This window comes from Lissotriton vulgaris, chromosome 7 (assembly GCF_964263255.1).
Source record: "Lissotriton vulgaris chromosome 7, aLisVul1.2, whole genome shotgun sequence".
Taxonomy (NCBI): domain Eukaryota; kingdom Metazoa; phylum Chordata; class Amphibia; order Caudata; family Salamandridae; genus Lissotriton; species Lissotriton vulgaris.
Genome location: NC_141695.1, coordinates 1500704612 through 1500723524, shown reverse-complemented (window position 1 = coordinate 1500723524; position 18913 = coordinate 1500704612). Strand labels below are relative to the sequence as shown.

General features: G+C 43.1%; 1 protein-coding gene across 1 annotated transcript in view; it reads left to right on the top strand.

Annotated features, from left to right (window-relative positions):
- LOC147705871 (fer-1-like protein 4) overlaps positions 1 to 18913 on the top strand; it is a 1142165-nt gene that overhangs the window by 226628 nt on the left and 896624 nt on the right. Inside the window, exons 5-6 of the mRNA XM_086932323.1 lie at positions 6724 to 6815; positions 16767 to 16808. Of these exons, the coding sequence (XP_086788449.1) occupies positions 6724 to 6815; positions 16767 to 16808 (134 nt within the window). The remainder of the gene's footprint in view (positions 1 to 6723; positions 6816 to 16766; positions 16809 to 18913) is intronic.

The following is an 18913-nucleotide window of genomic DNA, read 5'->3' as shown; positions in this document are numbered from 1 at the left end:
CTTGAAATTAAAGCGAGAGATTTGGGCGACAAACTGGCAATACAATTTCTCGTAGCTCAGTCTTTATATATTCGGGAGCTTGAATATCTTCTCACTTCTGGGTTCCACCGTCTGTATTCCCTCTAAATCCTCGGTAATCGTACTCATAGCACCCCAGCTCCATCCAGATACCGGATTGTCAATCCTCAATATTGCAACCATGGAGCCCAGAAACAAATGATTGTTTTCTGGACAACTTTTGGCCAACTTTCTAGAATTTTCCATCTGTATATAAATTTGCAGATCTAATAGGAGGGTACCGTTGCTAGCGTTACTTGTAGCACAATCTCAGATATATGTTTTAAGCTTTTTCTCACCACCCCTTCGCTACGCGTTTAGAGGCGTTACTGTCTTGTTTTCTTAAAATAGATTGCTTTCTGGAGATGAATACCTTGTAAGTAATTCATATTATTTCATATGTCTGTTCATAATCCAGAAAATAGCCTCTCACACCTTAAACTATTGTAATTATAGAATGTGTTCCAGTATTCAGCTCTTGATCGACCTGAACCCGGGAAATGTTTTCTAAAACCGGTTTGAAAAGGTGTTCACTACGTCATGTGTAACATGCCGATGATATTTTTTTCCTATGACACATAGACTTGAAATGAGTGCTTTTCACCACCTTTTGTGAAACAAATGTTCTATTCCTGCACATCTGCTAACTGACAAATGAATATGGGCAAGTAATCGTTCATGGTTGATACGAGCAGTGGCGGCTGGTGACATTTGAAAGTGGTGAGCGTGAAAGGTTGTGATGCGTGACCTATGGCCACCAAACACAGGGAGCAAGCCGCACTGTCATAATGAAGGTTTCATTTATTAGGACTAGTACCCAAATACGCAAGTAGTATGCAACTGAAAAGTGAACTGTCAGCCTTAGTGGAGTACCGTCTCCATTTTTTAAATTCATCACATCAATATGTTTGTTATTTCATACATCCTTAAACTGCAGTGAAAAGTAGGATTTTCTTTAATTATTCATAAACATGGGGAATGTTGGAGCAAGAAATCTCATTTGTAAAAGCTTTGCAAATGAAAACAAAACGGGCACCAATTCATTGCAATGATATTGACTCGTTCTTCTCCTGCCACACTGCGGTTGTTGTTAAAATGCTAACAAGGGTTATTATAGATATTTCAACACAAGGAAGCTCATTTAAAAGAACAGAGAAGATGTAGTTCCACAAAAAAAGTAAAACATTTTTCAGTTATGTGACCCTTTCAACAGAGTGCAACAAGAACAAAATGCCCACTCTGCACCACATAACAGGCTATCAAAATGTACAATTCAGATGTACAGTTCAGATGTTAAAATCCGACAGTGTAATTCTGTCACATTACATGTGCCTGGCCTGAGGGGCCTTCACATGATCTGAAATAAAATCCTTTCACACCCAAGGCTATGCTCTTGACAGATGACACTCAAAGGCTTTTAAATTGCACATTTTCTTTCACACACATACTAAAGACATCTGCTCTTCCTGCCTCCTACTCCACGGGCGCTGCAGGTCCTTTCTGTGTACCCAGCACAGGAACGGAGCGTGATTAAATGTCATATCAGTTGCAATGCCATTATTACAGTGCTGGCCCTAACATTTTAAACAAAATGTAAGGCTGCTGGAGTCCAAAGTGGAGTACATAGTTAGTACACTGAGTAAGGGCGGACCCCATCTTTCCCACTGCATACTTTTTGATGTGCGAACACCGAGGTTTTTTTTCTTTTTCATGAAGAAAGTAGAAGCCCAACACAAAACGCGATCGACACAGCAATTTGAGAAAGTCACTATGTTTTACAATAACGTATGTCCCCCAGCACTCCAGAGCCCCGGGTCGCTTGCCCCCCAGCACTCACGTGATGTCCTGGGTCACTGCTCCCAGGACCTTCCAGAGGCCACCAAGGAAGACTTTATCACGCTCCTCTAGGCCTTCTCTTCTTCCTGAACCTCTCCTTCAAGCAGCCGATGATGCAGGTGACGCTGGAGCTCAACGGCCGCAATTGTCTGAAGCATGCCCTCTCGGTCTGCCTACTGGCCCTTCTTCTGCTGGTCAGTAGGACCCAATTTCTAACAACAATTGTGTTGGCTTATGAATTTAGCCACACTCTGTACATAAATGTCAAACAATATAAATGCAAAAAGCCTCCAAAAATATAACCATTTAAATCGTATTAAGAATATGGTTGTTTCGTGGGCAAGGTGGAAGATCGTCGACTTCATTGCATCCACAACCCGGCGCTGAGAACGCGAGTCCCGACCTTTACAGGTGGCAACCGCGTTCCTCGTTAACGTGAGCATCACATATGATTGTACTCCGTTTTGATGAATGCCGACCTACCTTTGGAGGAGTTATTTATTTATTTATTTGTTTGAAGATATCCGGGATTCAGACCCTTATACCAAAAACGGCTTCATTTCTTTGCCTCGCTTGGAGCCCTGGGCCCAATTGCTCCATGGAGTACTAGAGCCGTGATGACACTTCAATCACGGTCCCCTGCCCCTACTGCGTTTGTCCTGATGAAGACCCCAGCCTAAGGTTTCCATTTCTCCTAGAATCTCAGGAGTCGAAACGTCGACGATCATCCACCTTGCCCACGAAACAACCATATTGTTAATACGATTTAAATGGTTATATTTTTGGAGGCTTTTTGCATTTATATTGTTTGACATTTATGTACAGAGTGTGGCTGAATTCATAAGCCAACACAATTGTTGTTAGAAATTGGGTCCTACTGACCAGCATTATTTCACCATTTGTTCCCCAAACCCACACAATTCCTTGCACCACCCCTTCCTTTCCCGGTGCACTGTTGTTGCTTTTTGGTCTTCTATAAATTACTGAACCTGTATATGAATACATTAAATTGTGAACCATAGAGTATCTCTGGATTCTGTGTAATTGATTTTCATTGAGTCTTAACTATTCTCTTTAAACCTTCAGTTGGAGTGCTCTGCTCTTTGTCGAAAGAGGATTGTGTTTTAACCAGAAGTGATGAAATGGCCACCATCTCATATAGAGTCAAACCCGCCTCAAATCACATGTATCTAACAATACACAATCAATACTCACAATGAACAGTTCAGCCACTGCTTCATGGCATCAACACTTTGCATATTACTTATACTGTACGCCAAACACAAAATTAGCTTGAACACTGGCCGTAATACTGAAAGCTTGGTAAACTCTGAATGATCTGAACGTGGACTGAGAATTCTAAGTCAGCGTTTGGTATACGAGTGCTTTCCAAGTCGGCCTTGCCATGCACCACACATCAGGTGTTAGACTAACGCATTTCAGGGTGGTGGTCGCATCACGGCACTGAAAAGCAAATTCACCCATAAGGCAGCGCCTTCCTCCTCTGTCAAGCTTTGACAGTGCTTCTATGACTAAACTAAAGCTGGAGTGGCAGTGAGCAATGGCGTGCATGCTGCTCCCGGCATGCCTGGGGGCTGGCTGAGCTAGGAGCTGCTAGCTCGCAGTGGCTGCTTACAATGTATCAAGACTTGGAATTGAGATTATTGCCGCTGTGAGGCACAGCAAGACATCACATTCTCATGCTGCTGCTGCATTCGAAATTTGGGAGGCTAGGCTGTGGCTAATCATGGCAGCCTGGCGGTAAATAAAAATTAAATGATGACCCCCACGACCATCGGACCCAACCCCACTGTACTGCAGCGGCCGCTGGAACTAACCACTCTGCAGCACTGAGCTGGGAGCGGCCCACGTTTGACATGCCAAAGGAGTGTGTCATTTTGGACAGACTCTGAGGAGGCGGACGATCAGCCCGTAAATCGGAATGCTGTGGCTCTCCTTGCACGTAAGTGCAGACAGAGAGTGCCATTCTTGTGTCATATTTGCTTTTCAGCGCTTGGCATTGATCTCTAACAACTCACCTCCTGGCCTCCATGTTTTTCATGTTAGGGATTCACAGCCTTCTGTTGGAAGCCAGGTCCCAGGTGGGGCAGAGAGGCCCTGGTCCTCACTAATGCTCTGCATCCTGACGTGACTGATTGATTTTCCAGTGCCGGCAAGAGGGGGTAGGTGACTCGGCGCCGCTTGAACAATGGAATGGACACCATGTTTCAGGTGTCCTCATACACTGACTGGAGTGACTCCCTCACTTTAGAGAGGTCAATGGAAAACACTACAGATTACTTGACTCGTAGTGTGAATACTTGGTAAGTAGTACTTAGACCCCACTGTGCTGTGTAGATAGAATCACTGAGTAGGTCCTGAAGAATTGCCACGGATCAATCTGACCAATAGGCATGAAAAATGTTGACCTGTAGAGTTGAGCATAGCCTAAATTAAACCTGAGAGTTAGATAGGCTGCCACTCTGTATATTTTAACGAGATGGATAGCCAGCCAGAATAAAAGTCTCATTTGGACTATCCCACTTCTTTTAAATTACCCCTGCACAATATCTACATTCTTCGGCCCACACACCCCACTGCATCAAACAGCAAGGATTAAAAGATCTCCGGTAAAGAGCCCTTTTATGGGTGCCCTTTGGGTATTGCAGCGACGACTCAACGAGGAGCAGGTCCATATGATGAAGCATGACAACTAGCTTATTGGGTGTGTGAGGACCCTAGTTCCGAAAGAAGGAATTCTCCCACTCTCTTTACTGCACTGAACACCACAGAGTTTGTAATTTACAAACAAGGGAAGCTTGGCTAACTTTTTCTCCCAGGCACCACTGTGAGAGGAACTACATACCTTTAGATAGCATATCTGACTGGGCATTTATGTTGGACCTCTATTAAAAGCCCCATAGTCCCCCATTTTGTTGAGTGGCTGATTGATTGCCAGTGGGAGGATCCAGGGGTCCCAGTGTGGGCAAAGGCTGACTAAGGCATCTGTGTTTTAGTAGTTCAGCTAACTTGCTATGGCTGCTATTTATACATAACATTAATGCCTCAATCATCCTGAGCAGCCTGCAACCCCGGCCTGTAGTGTACTGAGTCTGAGAACCGTGAAGTCAGGCAGCCTGACTCTGCTCTGCTCAATTTTCAGCTGCCTGCCATTAGCGAACTTTAGTTCAGTGACTTCTTTGTTTCTCGTTGCTCAAATGGGTATAATTTCTGATAATATTTATGTTTCCCCCATCTTTTTTGCTTGATTTTTTCTGACGAGAAAGTGTCACTCATAGTCATTAAAATGTCACTCATAATCACACAGAAATTATGAAAATGTCACACATAGCAATCTGAAACCTTGGCATCTATGCCAAGTGTTTTTTTGTCCAAAGAAAAGACTTACTGCACAGTGCAGGGCCTGCCCTGTTAATAACTCAAGAATGGCAGGCAATACTCGCCGACATCTCTGCACGTCAACAAATGGAGCAGGATCCGGCAGGGCAGCATGGAGCATCTGAAACATCATCTCACATCCATGGTAGTGGTGTGCCCTTGAATGTGCACAGCCGTGGCCCTGACGGAAGTAACTGGCCAGAATCTTTAGGTCTCTCACCAGCATTTTTAGCAAAGGAGATGCTTCAATCATTTGTTTTTAGAAATTCTTTTGATTAGGATTTTCCATAGTATAGTAGGTTCAGTAATTTAGCATGCAATACTTGTACATAGCCTTGGATAACAGTAATTGCCGCTAACGTTAGCATGCATAACATGCATGACCGGTGTTGGTTGGTTGGAGTCCCAGCAGAACATCGAGTCATAACACAAAATGCAATAACAAGAAACAAGTAGAAGAATTAGGGAGAGACGCTTCAATCATGCTTGTGAGGTCTGGAATAAGGACTGTGATGAATTGTGTCATGGGGGACAGGGCTGGGTTCCTTCGGCAGGTTGGGTGTTTTGGTTTTCAGGGCTCGTCTAATTCTCTCTTCCACTTCTGAAGTTTTGAATGCAGTAAACAACTCTTTTAGAGTTGGTGGAGAAACAGAAGAATAAGTGGATGAGATGGTGTTAGCCTCAATGGACTCCTGGATTTTTATTATTTTTGGATTGAAAGGCTGAAATTTCCTCACTGCAGTGTTACAGAGATCATATGGGGTGTTCTTCGTGACATGCAGATTTCTGTGATATTTGAATGTTCATGTTTCTTGTTTTGTGATATATCAATGCATCTTGGGAAATTATTTTTGACCCTCTTTCTGTCTTTGTGGTCTCTTCTCCTCTTTATCCTCCAGTGTACGACGGGTCTGATTCACAAAAGTGACCTTAAACCTTTGTTTAAGTTTATGATTTTTGACTATTCACAAACGAATTTACAAGTAGTATCTTTATGTCTGGCCTATCTTTTTATGTGTGAGTCTCAGCCACGAGTGCGCAGACTCCGCAGTCGTAAAGATGCTACTTGTAAAATTTGTTTGTGAATAGCAAAGCATTGTAAACTTTGTGAATCAGGCCCAAACTAAAGAGTTTCAGACTGGCTTTCTGTCCAGGTGCAAGATCTACACATCCATTCATTTTAGCAAAGGTAGAATGGCCGAACCCATTTAATTAGTTAATGGTTCTGACTCCACAATAGTAAAGTCAGAGGACCATAGCTTAGTAGTCATTGTTATCTGAAGCCACAAGGTCTAGTACAAACCACAAACACTATGCCATATCCTTGATAACATGAATGTATACATCCCTAAGACTCTCATCATGTTAATGTGTATGTAAAAATGCACTCTATGAATACTGTACTGTAAACAACCTCTGCCTCCTTTGCAGATCTATGTCGAGTTGGACATCAGATATCAGCCTCCAGAAGGACCAGCAGGAAAATGGCTTGAAGATGATTTCCTCAACCCCTTAGACGACAGGTACTGAAATAGAGATGACACTGGACTGTTTTACAAAATATTAGTACGTTAAATCAGCCACATGTCATTTTGTAATTGTTTAAACTTGCCAAAATGTAATTTTGTATGGCTCTGCAGTGGTCTTGATTTCTGAGAAAGACCTATAAGTATTTCTTCCCCACACAGGTAATTGGTTGTAATGTCTGAAGTAGTTCAGAAATGAAGATGTATCATAATGAGGTGGATGTAAGAGGGTTCAATATTGTGTACATAAATTGGGGATTTACAACTTTGAATGGCAAAATAACGTCATCTCTGCCACCACAGGTTCTTACCCACAGCGGGTGGTTCTGGAGCTCACAAGAGATGCCTCCAAGACTTACTGTCTACTAGGGATTTATACATTTGAGTAGCACAATTACCTTACATTTCACATATTTAAAATTATGTTAGATTTCACTTGTTTGCATTTTTGGGCAGAAGGAGATTAATCAAGTCACCGGGAATCACAGAGATTGGATTAAAACCTTGAGTTCCAAAGTGGACAAAATGTATAATTCAATAGAAATAACTTATAAGAAGGTGTTTGGGGGGAGGCAGGGATCATGATTTCAAGTTCTAGCGCTAGTTTTTCCTGTAAAGCTCATCACCAAGGGAAAATTTGAAGACAATTTCTTTTTGCCATTTCTGCCACTTTGTATTAATAACTAATGAAGTAGAAGGCCCACGCCTATTGTTGCTATCAGGTAACAGCACTCTGTGAAATATTGTTACACTGCATTCTTAAAACATTAGGTGTGCAGTTAACTCTGCAACATTCATAATGTTATGCCGGTTTTCAATTGCAAGTTGTAGGCAAATTAAAACAGTTACATTTTATACAGTTCATAGTGATAAATGAAACCAGAACATTGCTCATAGTAAAGACATTTAGACTGTTTGTCTGATCCAATAAATGTAATTGTGTATCTAATAAGAGAAAAAAGTAGCATATTTGTCTCGTCTGAGAACAGCATCAGGGTAAACGGTAAAGGCATAAAAACATAACACAGTGCTGTAAACATGTGATTAACTGCACAAAGATCAGGAACAATATCTTTCTGATATTTTTCTAAATAAATGCATTGTTCACTTTTGCACTGTCAGAAATAAAACAATATTCTTACTAGTTATATAGGGTTTGATCAACATTCATATGGTTATTCGAAAGTGTTCTAAGATATGCTTCGCAGAATTAAATTATGTACATGTATATAATTAAGTGTCAGATATTTAGCAAAACAATATCTATTACATTAATGCATGAATGTGTAGCAGTCTACATAGAACTGATTGTAAAAGAAGCTTTATGGTGACGATTAACAGTGCAAGAGTGAACAGTTCATAGATGTAGAAGAAACAAATACCATTTGGTCAAAATAATCCCTGTGGCCTGTTCATCAAATGTTCATGAATTGACTTTGATTTTAATTTTGTTAAATCTACATTAATATTGTTTTGAGATAAAACAGAAATCTCCTTCTTCACTCTTCTTCGCGGAAAACGTTATCTTCATTGTGTGATGAGCAATTTAGATGGTCTTATTTTACGTTTAGTGATTTAGCAACATTGAGTCCATATAAACAAACGTACATTTAAACACAGATTGATTTAAAAAAAAACATTTAAACAGACTATAATACAACACGTGTTTTAAAAAGCATCCATAAGATATATCAGAAGCGTTGATGTGAAAGGCCATAGCAGACCAACAACAAATGCAACAGAGGACATATTTATTTTGAGCTTCTCCTTACACTCGACACTTTCTGAAAATTGCATACAAATTGTCATTATATAGACTCTTTACTTCAGTAAAACTTTGTCGAAAAGCATACCTAAAATATTTTTGAAGTATTGAAACTTTATACATTTGAGATAACACTAGTTCATCATCATAATCCCTTTATTTCCAAATATGTGTCATGAGATACAAAAAATTGCATAACTATAATAAGCTTTCTGGTTTAAAAAAAATACATCAAGTAAAACACTATAAAACATTCCAGATTGAGTAAAGCTATAGTTAATTAGTATACTGCTTGCTGTATGCCAGTTTCAGCTAATTCTTAACTACTCTGCACTCATTGTCATACCAACTTTTGTCTGGTTTCGTACTTTTTCTTCTTGATATCCATGGTGCAGACCAGTGGAATGTGATTTCCTTTGAGAGTTGGTTTGGTATAATTTGTTAGTATTGCCTTGTACTTGTCGTTACTCATGGTGCTGATTAAGAAGTATTCCAGGCAAGCCTTTGATAGGATCTCGCTGTTCGAGTGGTTCTCTCTGTTCCACTTTACTGCTCATCAGTTATTTTTTGAAGCAATACTGGCGGAAAAGCATTTTACCATTTTCTGCTTGGTCAGGACTGCCCACTTAAAGCATAAATGATCCTGGTCTCTCTCTGGTCTTTAGATTACTTCCATTTCCAGAACCGAATCCCAGCAATCGTTTGGAAATAGAATGTAGTCGATCAAGGTAGATCTTCTACTTTTCCGGAATGTGGGCGCTGCAGGGCTATCTGCTATTTTTCGACCATTTTTAAAATTCGATGAGAAAATGGCTGAATAAGCTTCCTTTCTGGCCCCTGCTGGGGGGGAGGGAGCTGCTGAGTTCTGGTGACGGGAGGCCCAAACTGTTCTTCTCTGTGCTTTTTGCTCTCTCCCATAGATCTTCCAGTGGATAGGTATTCAAGTCTCCACACACAAGGAGATAATGCTCGCCGTTACTAGGGGCCTTATTCTTTATGCCTGTGAGTTGATTCTCGTACTTACTGCATTTGCTAGGTTTGAGGACACGTTTAGAATGTCCAGTGTAGCGCAACATTTCTTCTACTTTTTGACCAATCTGACGTGCAGTGTGTGCAATTGATATGCAGTTGAGGAAAGTTCAGTTGCTGTGCAGTCTAAATTTCGTTAAAATGCAGGTGGTTAGGCCCCCATAGCTCTCCCTCTATTTAGTGCAAGTCAAGTCAATAATCACATCATTCGATTTAGCATAGTAAATCATAAAAGAACATAAATAAAAACTGTTAAGTAAAATCGCTTCCAAATACAGTACATCACATTTCATAAAGAAGAATTAAACCCCCGATTAAAAACCGCAATATATAAAAACAGACACTATGACTAGATATAAGCTGTAGATATAATAGAGTGGGACTTACGTGAGTACAATTCAATGGCAAAAAGAGTTGACGTATAAACCTACGTCATAAACTAATACATTTGGGACAAATAAAAACAATATGTAAAGTGTCCAGAGCAGCAGCCATTTCGCATGTTCAAATTGGAGGCTCCAAGGAGTTGTGCCAACCAGCTAAAAGCTGGGGAAACAGATTCAAACGAAAATAGGACAACAGTCGTCTGTGGAAAACAGGCATATCAATTGTTAAATACAACTTTGTTTTACATGAGGATTTCACCAGAGCATAAGAGGCACATGAAAGTTTAGACAGCATACATTCAGCCCTTTTTCCTTGCATATTAATATGAAAGACCTCCTTAACCCATGAGACATCAGCTTTGAAAATTTGTTCTGGGTTAGAGAAAAGCACTGGTGTACCAAGCTCGCCCAGAGTACTTTTAACATAATACAGCCAGCGGATGACATGACAATACTTCAAATCGAGGCCATCTCTTAGAATCTTTCTGTTCAATTCTAGATCATTTTTCATCAAAACAGAAAATCAAAGAAACAAGGGGCGGATTTGAATGTAATCAGAAATATACCCTGCCCCTAATTCCTCATTCACAGTCTCGGAGGGGACATTCTGGGGATCATCAGAATCCTCCTAAGGAGTTTATTTTCGGCAACTCAGATAGGCTGACATGTCTTATAACCCCAAATCTCATAGCTAAATGCCACTGTCCCTCTGCTTACCCTACTACTCTCTGTTGTGAACCCCGTGAAGTCCGAGGGTGTTTGTTGGGCACTGAAAGTGTTTGTTGCCCACATCTCCTGGAAGCAGCATCTCTCCTTTGTACTCATAAATTCTATTGAGCCGATATCCTCCAGTTTTGGTTGTAGTCTAAGTATGTTCCATGACGGGATATTGATCCCACTTACCCCACCTTAAGTACTATTGCTGTCCATGAGCTTGCGGGTGAAGGCAGCAGACGGGGGTTTTCTTTCCATTAACAACATGTAGACGAAGTTGTACCAGCTCTCTGACAGATTTTCTGAGGGCTACTAAGAGCTATTGGCAAACATTTCCAATTGGCTTCCTCTATTCGGGGAGCAGGCCTCGTGTCCTCTCTGATGGTGACTGTCCTAACGGCAGTAGACCTCCACATGGTCAATGTTAGAGTTTTTGCATTGCTTGGCGTGCCTGGTGAGAATCTGTAGTTGCCTTCAGGCCTTTTTGGAGGGCCCTGTGGTTCTTGCGGCTCTCGCTGTGGACTTGGTACCGCACATGATTCTTTTTGATGATCATGAACTGCATCAGTTGGCCTTGCTTGTCTCCATTGTGGGAGCATGTCCAGGCCCATCAAGTGTAGGCAGTGTATTTTATCATAATCAACTTGAGGGTGACTGGTGTGTAGAAGTCTACTTCGCTGTATACACCCTCTCCTATTGCCTCAAATATTGCAGGGTTCTGACTGCTCGAATTTACTAGTTTTATGTCCTGTGATGATATCATGGAAAGTGCAGGGATAGCCCGGAACACCTCCAACAAGCTTGTGCGGTTCAATGGAGGTGGATGCTCAAGGTCCGGAAAAAGGTCAATGAAAATGACTTGCATTGCTATGTAGGCAGTGTCTCTATAAATGGGACTGGAGGAACCTTGGATTGATAGATCAGGCACTCCCAATGATTGGACATAGAGTGGAGAGAATGCTCTTGCACAAGTAGTTGGTGGTTCTATGTCCTGAAGAGGGGCATCAGTGAATTCCTCCACAATCAGGCTTAGATTTCCATTGATCTACCAAAGTTAAGGTGGATGTGACTTGCACAGCATCAATGCTTGTGCTCATGCCTGATGGAGGACAGCTATTTTCGTAGCTTCTTTTCTCTTTTAATGCAAACCTTTGGGAGGTTTTGGTTCTCTTAGCTTTCTTTTTCATCCTTGCTGCCAATTTCTGTTGTAAGATGTTCTCCACTTCCTTTTCCAACGCCATTGGTGGCTCGAGAATTTGTGTAGCCAATTTCCTAAATATCGGGTATAACTGATTTTTATTGCGGCCTTCTGCCAGCTATGCAAAAGATTGTTTAAATTGTAGCTCTCTTCTTTGTCCATAGTTATAATTTTTAGTTCAGATCTCTTCCTCTTTCCTTTAGGCCTTCTCTGCAACTGAAACACGTTTTTGCCCTTCTATTGCCCACCACTTCTGGACTCTGAACTAGTTTATTAATTGCTGCTTTGCGTGTTGTGGGGTCTGGCATCTGGCTTGCAGGGCTAGTCTTCTTCAAGACTTCCAGTGGCAATTCAGCTTCTGCCTGAGAATTTACTTTGCTTTTGGAATCTGTACAACTGCTGACGGCAGTTCTTGGTTGGGTGTGCTTCATTGCTTCGTCTGATGGAGTTTTGCCGCTTGAATTTGCTACGCTACAGCGGTCAGGGCCAGGGTGCACCCTGCTTGTGTGGCGCCTCTGGTTCTAGGGCTCCTTCAAATAGTAGTGGAGCAGGATTAGTTAGTCCATCAGGTCTTGGTAGAGAGGCAGGCCAGGTACTTACACTAGTGCTTGTTTGAATTGATACTTTGGGCTTGGTCGGTTTCATGGGCATGGCTTCCAATATAAGCATGAGGAGATCAGTGCTGGGATCATTGTCGTGGACAATATTCTCGAAGTGTGAGTACTGAATTCAAAACCTGTTTCAATGAGTACTGGATGCTGGAAATTATGAGGCCTTGATCTGAGTTGCTGGGGAGGCTTTGTGGTTTAAGATTCTATACATAGGAGGTGCCTGGACCTATGGGCAAAGGCAGTGTAAGACTAATGCCCAACATTTCGTCAATGGACGTGTTGAAAGTGCGAAATTTCCCCATCTTTGCTGGTGAGTTAATCGATTCCTGGTAGGTTTATATTATGGTCAGTATGTAGATTGGGATATCTGGCAATGTTTAGTCATTCGAAAGTTGCAGATTACTTGGGCTGGATGCCCAAGAAGAGTCAAAGTAAGATTGTGATGTTGCTCCATTTGCATTCACATTTTTTTTGCTTCCGAGTCTCTCATTGTAAGTGCTCTACCCACATGTAAAAAGGCATGATGAAACAGGGCTTGCTGGGCTTTTAGGTGGATTATTTATTTATTTATTTTTGAAGCTTATAAAGCGCACAGATACCCCCAACTTGGTGTTCCGGCGCTAGAGGCAGGCGGCAGATGAGGAACTAGCCAGGGTCTGAGGGTCGTAAAACAGCCAGATATTTAATGAACCTGGGAAGAGCGTCTCCGACTCGGCCTACTGCAAGGAGAGAGGTAGGCTGTTCCAGATTTTGGCTGTGATCATAGAAAAGGCTCTGCCGCCCATTCTAGAGCAAAAAACACAGTTGATGGACAGAATGCAGAACAATGTCTTACATTCACCCCAGTACAAAGATCTGGGCCTAAATCCATCGTTTTTTTGCACTCCACACCACCCTAGGTCAGACACTGGCTATATGCAAATCAGCCTTGACCCTGTGCCTCATGGGAACGGTCCAGCCCGAACTACCAAGCCATGTCTTTCCTAGACCGGAATCAAGCATCCAAGGACCGGTTTCTGGCTATCAGCCTTCTTCAGCCTGGATAGCTTGACCCCAGTGATGTGGAGAGCCTGGGACTCACTTCTGAGCATACCCAGCCGACTCGGGGTGAAAATTGCAAAAAACACAGTTGATGGACAGAATGCAGAACAATGTCTTACATTCACCCCAGTACAAAGATCTGGGCCTAAATCCATCGTTTTTTTGCACTCCACACCACCCTAGGTCAGACACTGGCTATATGCAAATCAGCCTTGACCCTGTGCCTCATGGGAACAGTCCAGCCCGAACTACCAAGCCATGTCTTTCCTAGACCGGAATCAAGCATCCAAGGACCGGTTTCTGGCTATCAGTACTGGGGTGAATGTAAGACAGTGTTCTGCATTCTGTCCATCAACTGTGTTTTTGGCAATTTTCACCCCGAGTGGGCTGGGTATGCTCAGACGTGAGTCCCAGGCTCTCCACATCACTGGAGTCAAGCTATCCAGGCTGAAGAAGGCTGATAGCCAGAAACCGGTCCTTGGATGCTTGATTCCGGTCTAGGAAAGACATGGCTTGGTAGTTCGGGGTGGACTGTTCTCATGAGGCACAGGGTCAAGGCTGATTTGCATATAGCCAGTGTCTGACCTAGGGTGGTGTGGAGTGCAAAAAAACGATGGATTAGGCCCAGATCTTTGTACTTGGGTGAATGTAAGACATTGTTCTGCATTCTGTCCATCAACTGTGTTTTTTGCAATTTTCACCCCGAGTGGGCTGGGTATGCTCAGACGTGAGTCCCAAGCTCTCCACATCACTGGAGTCAAGCTATCCAGGCTGAAGAATGCTGATAGCCAGAAACCGGTCCTTGGATGCTTGATTCCGGTCTAGGAAAGACATGGCTTGGTAGTTCGGGCTGGACTGTTCCCATGAGGCACAGGGTCAAGGCTGATTTGCATATAGCCAGTGTCTGACCTAGGGTGGTGTGGATTGCAAAAAACGATGGATTTAGGCCCAGATCTTTGTACTGGGGTGAATGTAAGACATTGTTCTGCATTCTGTCCATCAACTGTGTTTTTTGCCCATTCTAGAGCGGCAGAAGCGTGGAGTAGCCAGAAGGCGGAGATTGTTTGATCTGAGGACCCGGCTGGACTGGCAGTTCTTGAGTTGAGCTCTAAGATAGACTGGGCCGTGACCCTGAAGCGATGTAAAGGCTAGGACGAGAGACTTGAATAGGATGTGTTTGGTCACTGGAAGCCAATGGAGTTTCCTTAAGTGGGTAGAAATTGAGTGGGATAAGGGATTTTGCAAATCAACCTCGCAGTCGCGTTTTGAACGATCTGCAGACATTTGATCGATAAGCTGGAGCTCCCACATAGAGACTGTTTGCATAGTTGAGATGGGAGGTGATCAGGGCATGGATGATGGTACGACGGGACTCCATGGGAAGAAAATGAAGGATTTTGCAGAGCATGTGCAGCTTTCCAAAGCAGGCTGAGGAAACCTGACTGATTTGGGATTTACACGATAATTAATTATCAAACTGGAACCCAAGGTCCCTAGCCGAGTTCACCGGCTTGGGAGGGGGATTCAACTCGGATGGCCACCACAGTGATGTAGGAGGGGGGCTTGATTGATTGAAAATTAGAACCTCAGTTTGGTCCGAGTTGAGTTTCAGCGTGTTCTGCGACATCCAAGTGGAGATATTACATAAACAGTGTCTGAAATTGACAATCGCTGTCTCGGAGGAGTCATCGAACGAGAACACCAGTTGTGTGTCGTCGGCATAGGAGATCGCTCTTGCCCCATAGGATTCAACCAGTGCCGGCAGGGGGGGAGATAGACATTGAAGAAGAGGGGGCTCAGGACGGAGTCCTGGGGGACCCCGCAATACAAGGGTTTCTCCTCGGAGACAAAAGGTTGGTGAGAGACTTTTTGAGTGCGGCCACTCAGGAAGGATCAAATCCAGGACAGAGGGGTGCTCTGGATCCCAAGGTTGTGGAGTCTTTCTAGCAGGATAGAGTGAGAGACTGTATCGAATGCCGGGGACAGGTCGAGGAGCACTAGCATGGTAGATCTGCCTGAATCCACATGTTCGCAGACGGTCTCAGAGACTTCAAGGAGGGCAGTCTCAGTACTGTATCCGGAACTAAACCTGGACTGGGAGTCGTGGAAATGACGCCGGGATTCAAGATAACTAGACAGCTGTTCTTGAACTAGCTTCTTCAAAACTTTGGCTGGTGCTGGAAGAAGGGAAATGGGACAGCAGTTTCTAAAAACAGATGGTTCAGCATCCGTTTTTTTAGGATAGGTACTAAGAGGGTCTTTGGTTGGCGTTGAAGAATGGGATAAGGGCAGTACTTCGTCTGTGTCGTTTGAGGGCTCTGGTTCCCTTGCCATTCCCCAGCTGGTTTCTCCACTGACCTCATGAGACTCGGTAATCCCATTTTCCGAAACCCTCTTTCTTGTTATGTAGCTGTTTTGTTCATCCTGGGAGGTCAGGTAGAAGTTTGTGATCAGTCTCCTGTGGTTCCTATGCATGGTTTTGGATTTTGGGCTTCTTACTAGGCTTCATACTAGGCTATCAGAGCACAGACAGGGCTGGGATAACTGGGGAGACTGGGCATTGTGGAATAGAGGAGGTTTCATGGTTGGTGATACAGGGTTTACATTGGGGGAAAAGTCCGGACCATTCGGGGGCTGACTATTCTGGACTGGTACTTGTACTTCCCCCTTGCCTTGCTGAAATAACACTAGTTTATACTACCATATCCAAGGTACCCTAGGTGTAGATGGAAGCCCCATATAGTTCAGACCAAACATAACAGTTGGCATATCAAATTACATAAATATTTTCACCTGAGCAACACAATAGAAAAAACTTAACTTTGTGCTATTTTTACTGCTTTTGTAGTGAGGAACGAAGTAAACTAATGTTTCGCTTCATTTCATATATGGAATTAGGGTAATGATTAAGCCATTAGCAGTTATTGTTCATGCTTAAATAGTATTACTCCTTTTTCAGCTCAGTACAAAACATTGATATTATGTTATGACGTGGAACAAAACCTGTAAAAAAAATTCTATGTTTTGCAAATGTATTTTTAAGCCTACTCGATGACATTTCTGTATATAATAAATTAGCACAAAACTTTCTTCTTTAACCCTTATTCTAATCAAAATTAAGAAAACCTTATAGATTAAATCAGATTAAAAAAAAGTAATCACTGAACCGAAATTGCTAAACATTTTGTTGTTTTTCTTTTACAGCTCAGCATACATCATCCGCAATGTTGGCTATAATGAACAAGAGTAAGTTTTGTGACTACATACACCAACCATATGTGATTTATGTTTATAGTTGCATATGCTTAAGGCTTTGTGCACTCCAATATGTGTAAGAATTGAGGTTAGGTAATGTTCCAATTGTTACTAAAACATTTATTTTTGCAAATAATGTATTTTAGGAGGATAATGGCTGTATAACTCGCTTGTCATCTACTTTATACCAGTAATCTCTTCCTTTCGCCAGTCCTTATCCAATGAGGCAAGCAACAAGAAGGTCACTTTGTTATTTATTTTCTTAAAGTGGGAGATTTTAAACAACCTCACACTGACCGAGTTGGCCATGGGGAAACTGACCATCTGTAGCTTGTAATGTAAAATTATTGCCCATGGTACTGCCACTGAAACTATCCCAAGAAACATCCTGCTCCCTGTTCTACCCTGAACATCCTATGGCATCAGGACCTGTCCTGTCTCATATGCTAATAGCGTGTCTGACCCTACTGCCTAGGATCACTGCTGCTGAGGCTGGGGACTTATAATGGAATGTGGCCCCCAGACCACAGGCCCGACCAGAAAAGGGCAGAGAAGACAAACCCCCCTAAAAACCCTGTTCATGAAAAAAGGATTTCTTCTTAGGTACAGGCTGAAAAGGCTTCAACATCTTCTTCTCCTCTGCAGAGAGCTATACCATTGCATTCAAAGCGTCACCAAAGAGACAACCTCAAAAGGCAGTTTATGGACTAAGGCCTTCTGCGCAGCCTCAAGACACCATGGTTTGGTCCAGAGAGACCTCCTACCAGCCACCACCAACAAGGCAGCAGAGGAGAAGGCCCACAAGGAATCAAAAGTCACATCCGAGAGAAATTGCCCCAAGATCTCCATCTGAGCCAACACAGGAGTAGGGTGCCCCTGATACTGAAGACAGTCAAACAACTTATCAAAATCCTTCAGAAGGACCTGTGAGGCATAGGCCGCATAAGTGCTAGCATGCACCCCAAAATGAGAAGCTGCGTAAGAACGTTTTAGAGCATACTCCACCTTCCGCTCCACCAGATCCATCAAGGAAGCCTCATATGATGACAAAGAGGAAGGGGAGGCGGAAGCTATAGAGGACAAAAGAGAATTGACTTTGGGAATCGCAGGAAACTGGGTGTCAAAGTCCGCCAATCAATACCGCTTCCCAGAACGCGAGGAATACCCTGATTATCAACCTCAAGCCATTCTTTAGACAATATATCCTTAAGGACATCATGGAAGAGAAGGTCATACACCACAGAGTAACTATATTGTGCGTTAAACCCCTCATCAGACAATGATTTAGGGTCAAAACCAAGCACCTCCTGAATGTGGACAAGCATGTCCGAAAAAACTTGCCCTGGGCGTACTTTCCCTTAGGGGTATTGTCCATTTCCTCCTAATCATCTTTAAACCTCTTTGCAGCAGGCTCCAACAGCACAGACTGAATTGATCAACTCCTGCAAATCAGCCCTAGAAATCTGTAAAACGTCATTCCCTTGCAGGTCCTGGACATTATGCTGCTTGGAAACCGCCTTTGCAGGCACAGGAGAAGAAGCCCCCTCACTCATGGTGAGCAAAACAGGAGGAAACCTCACAGGAACTCTCAATACACAAAAAAGGAAGTGCCCAGCAACCTCCATTAACTTATACCCCCAAACACCAAGTCTCACAAGGTGAGACCTTAAACTTCAACAAAAAGTGCAGTCCTGTATTCTCCACCAACAGCCACATACTTCAAACATGGCCACGGAGGCCGGACACTATACTAAACCACCAGCCCTGGAAGGACCCGGGTCCAGGACACCAGGAGAACTCCCGGCCCCAGTCCAGCACATGCGTGGGGACCGTCCTGACCCCAGAACGGGAGCGCGGCCGACCGGAGCACAGGAGCAGCCACACAGAGAGAAAACAGCATACACATATGGATTTAGCCACAAAACATGGAATCAGAAATACTCACGGCCTCACAACCATTCCGCAGAAAATACCGGAAACCGAGACAGGAACCCGGAGCACCATCATTCCAACCACCGTCGTAGCAGAAAAAAAACAGGCATGGCAGTGGGTGGGAGGGTTTTATGTAACCTTTAGCCTTTGGTTTTGTTCCGTTT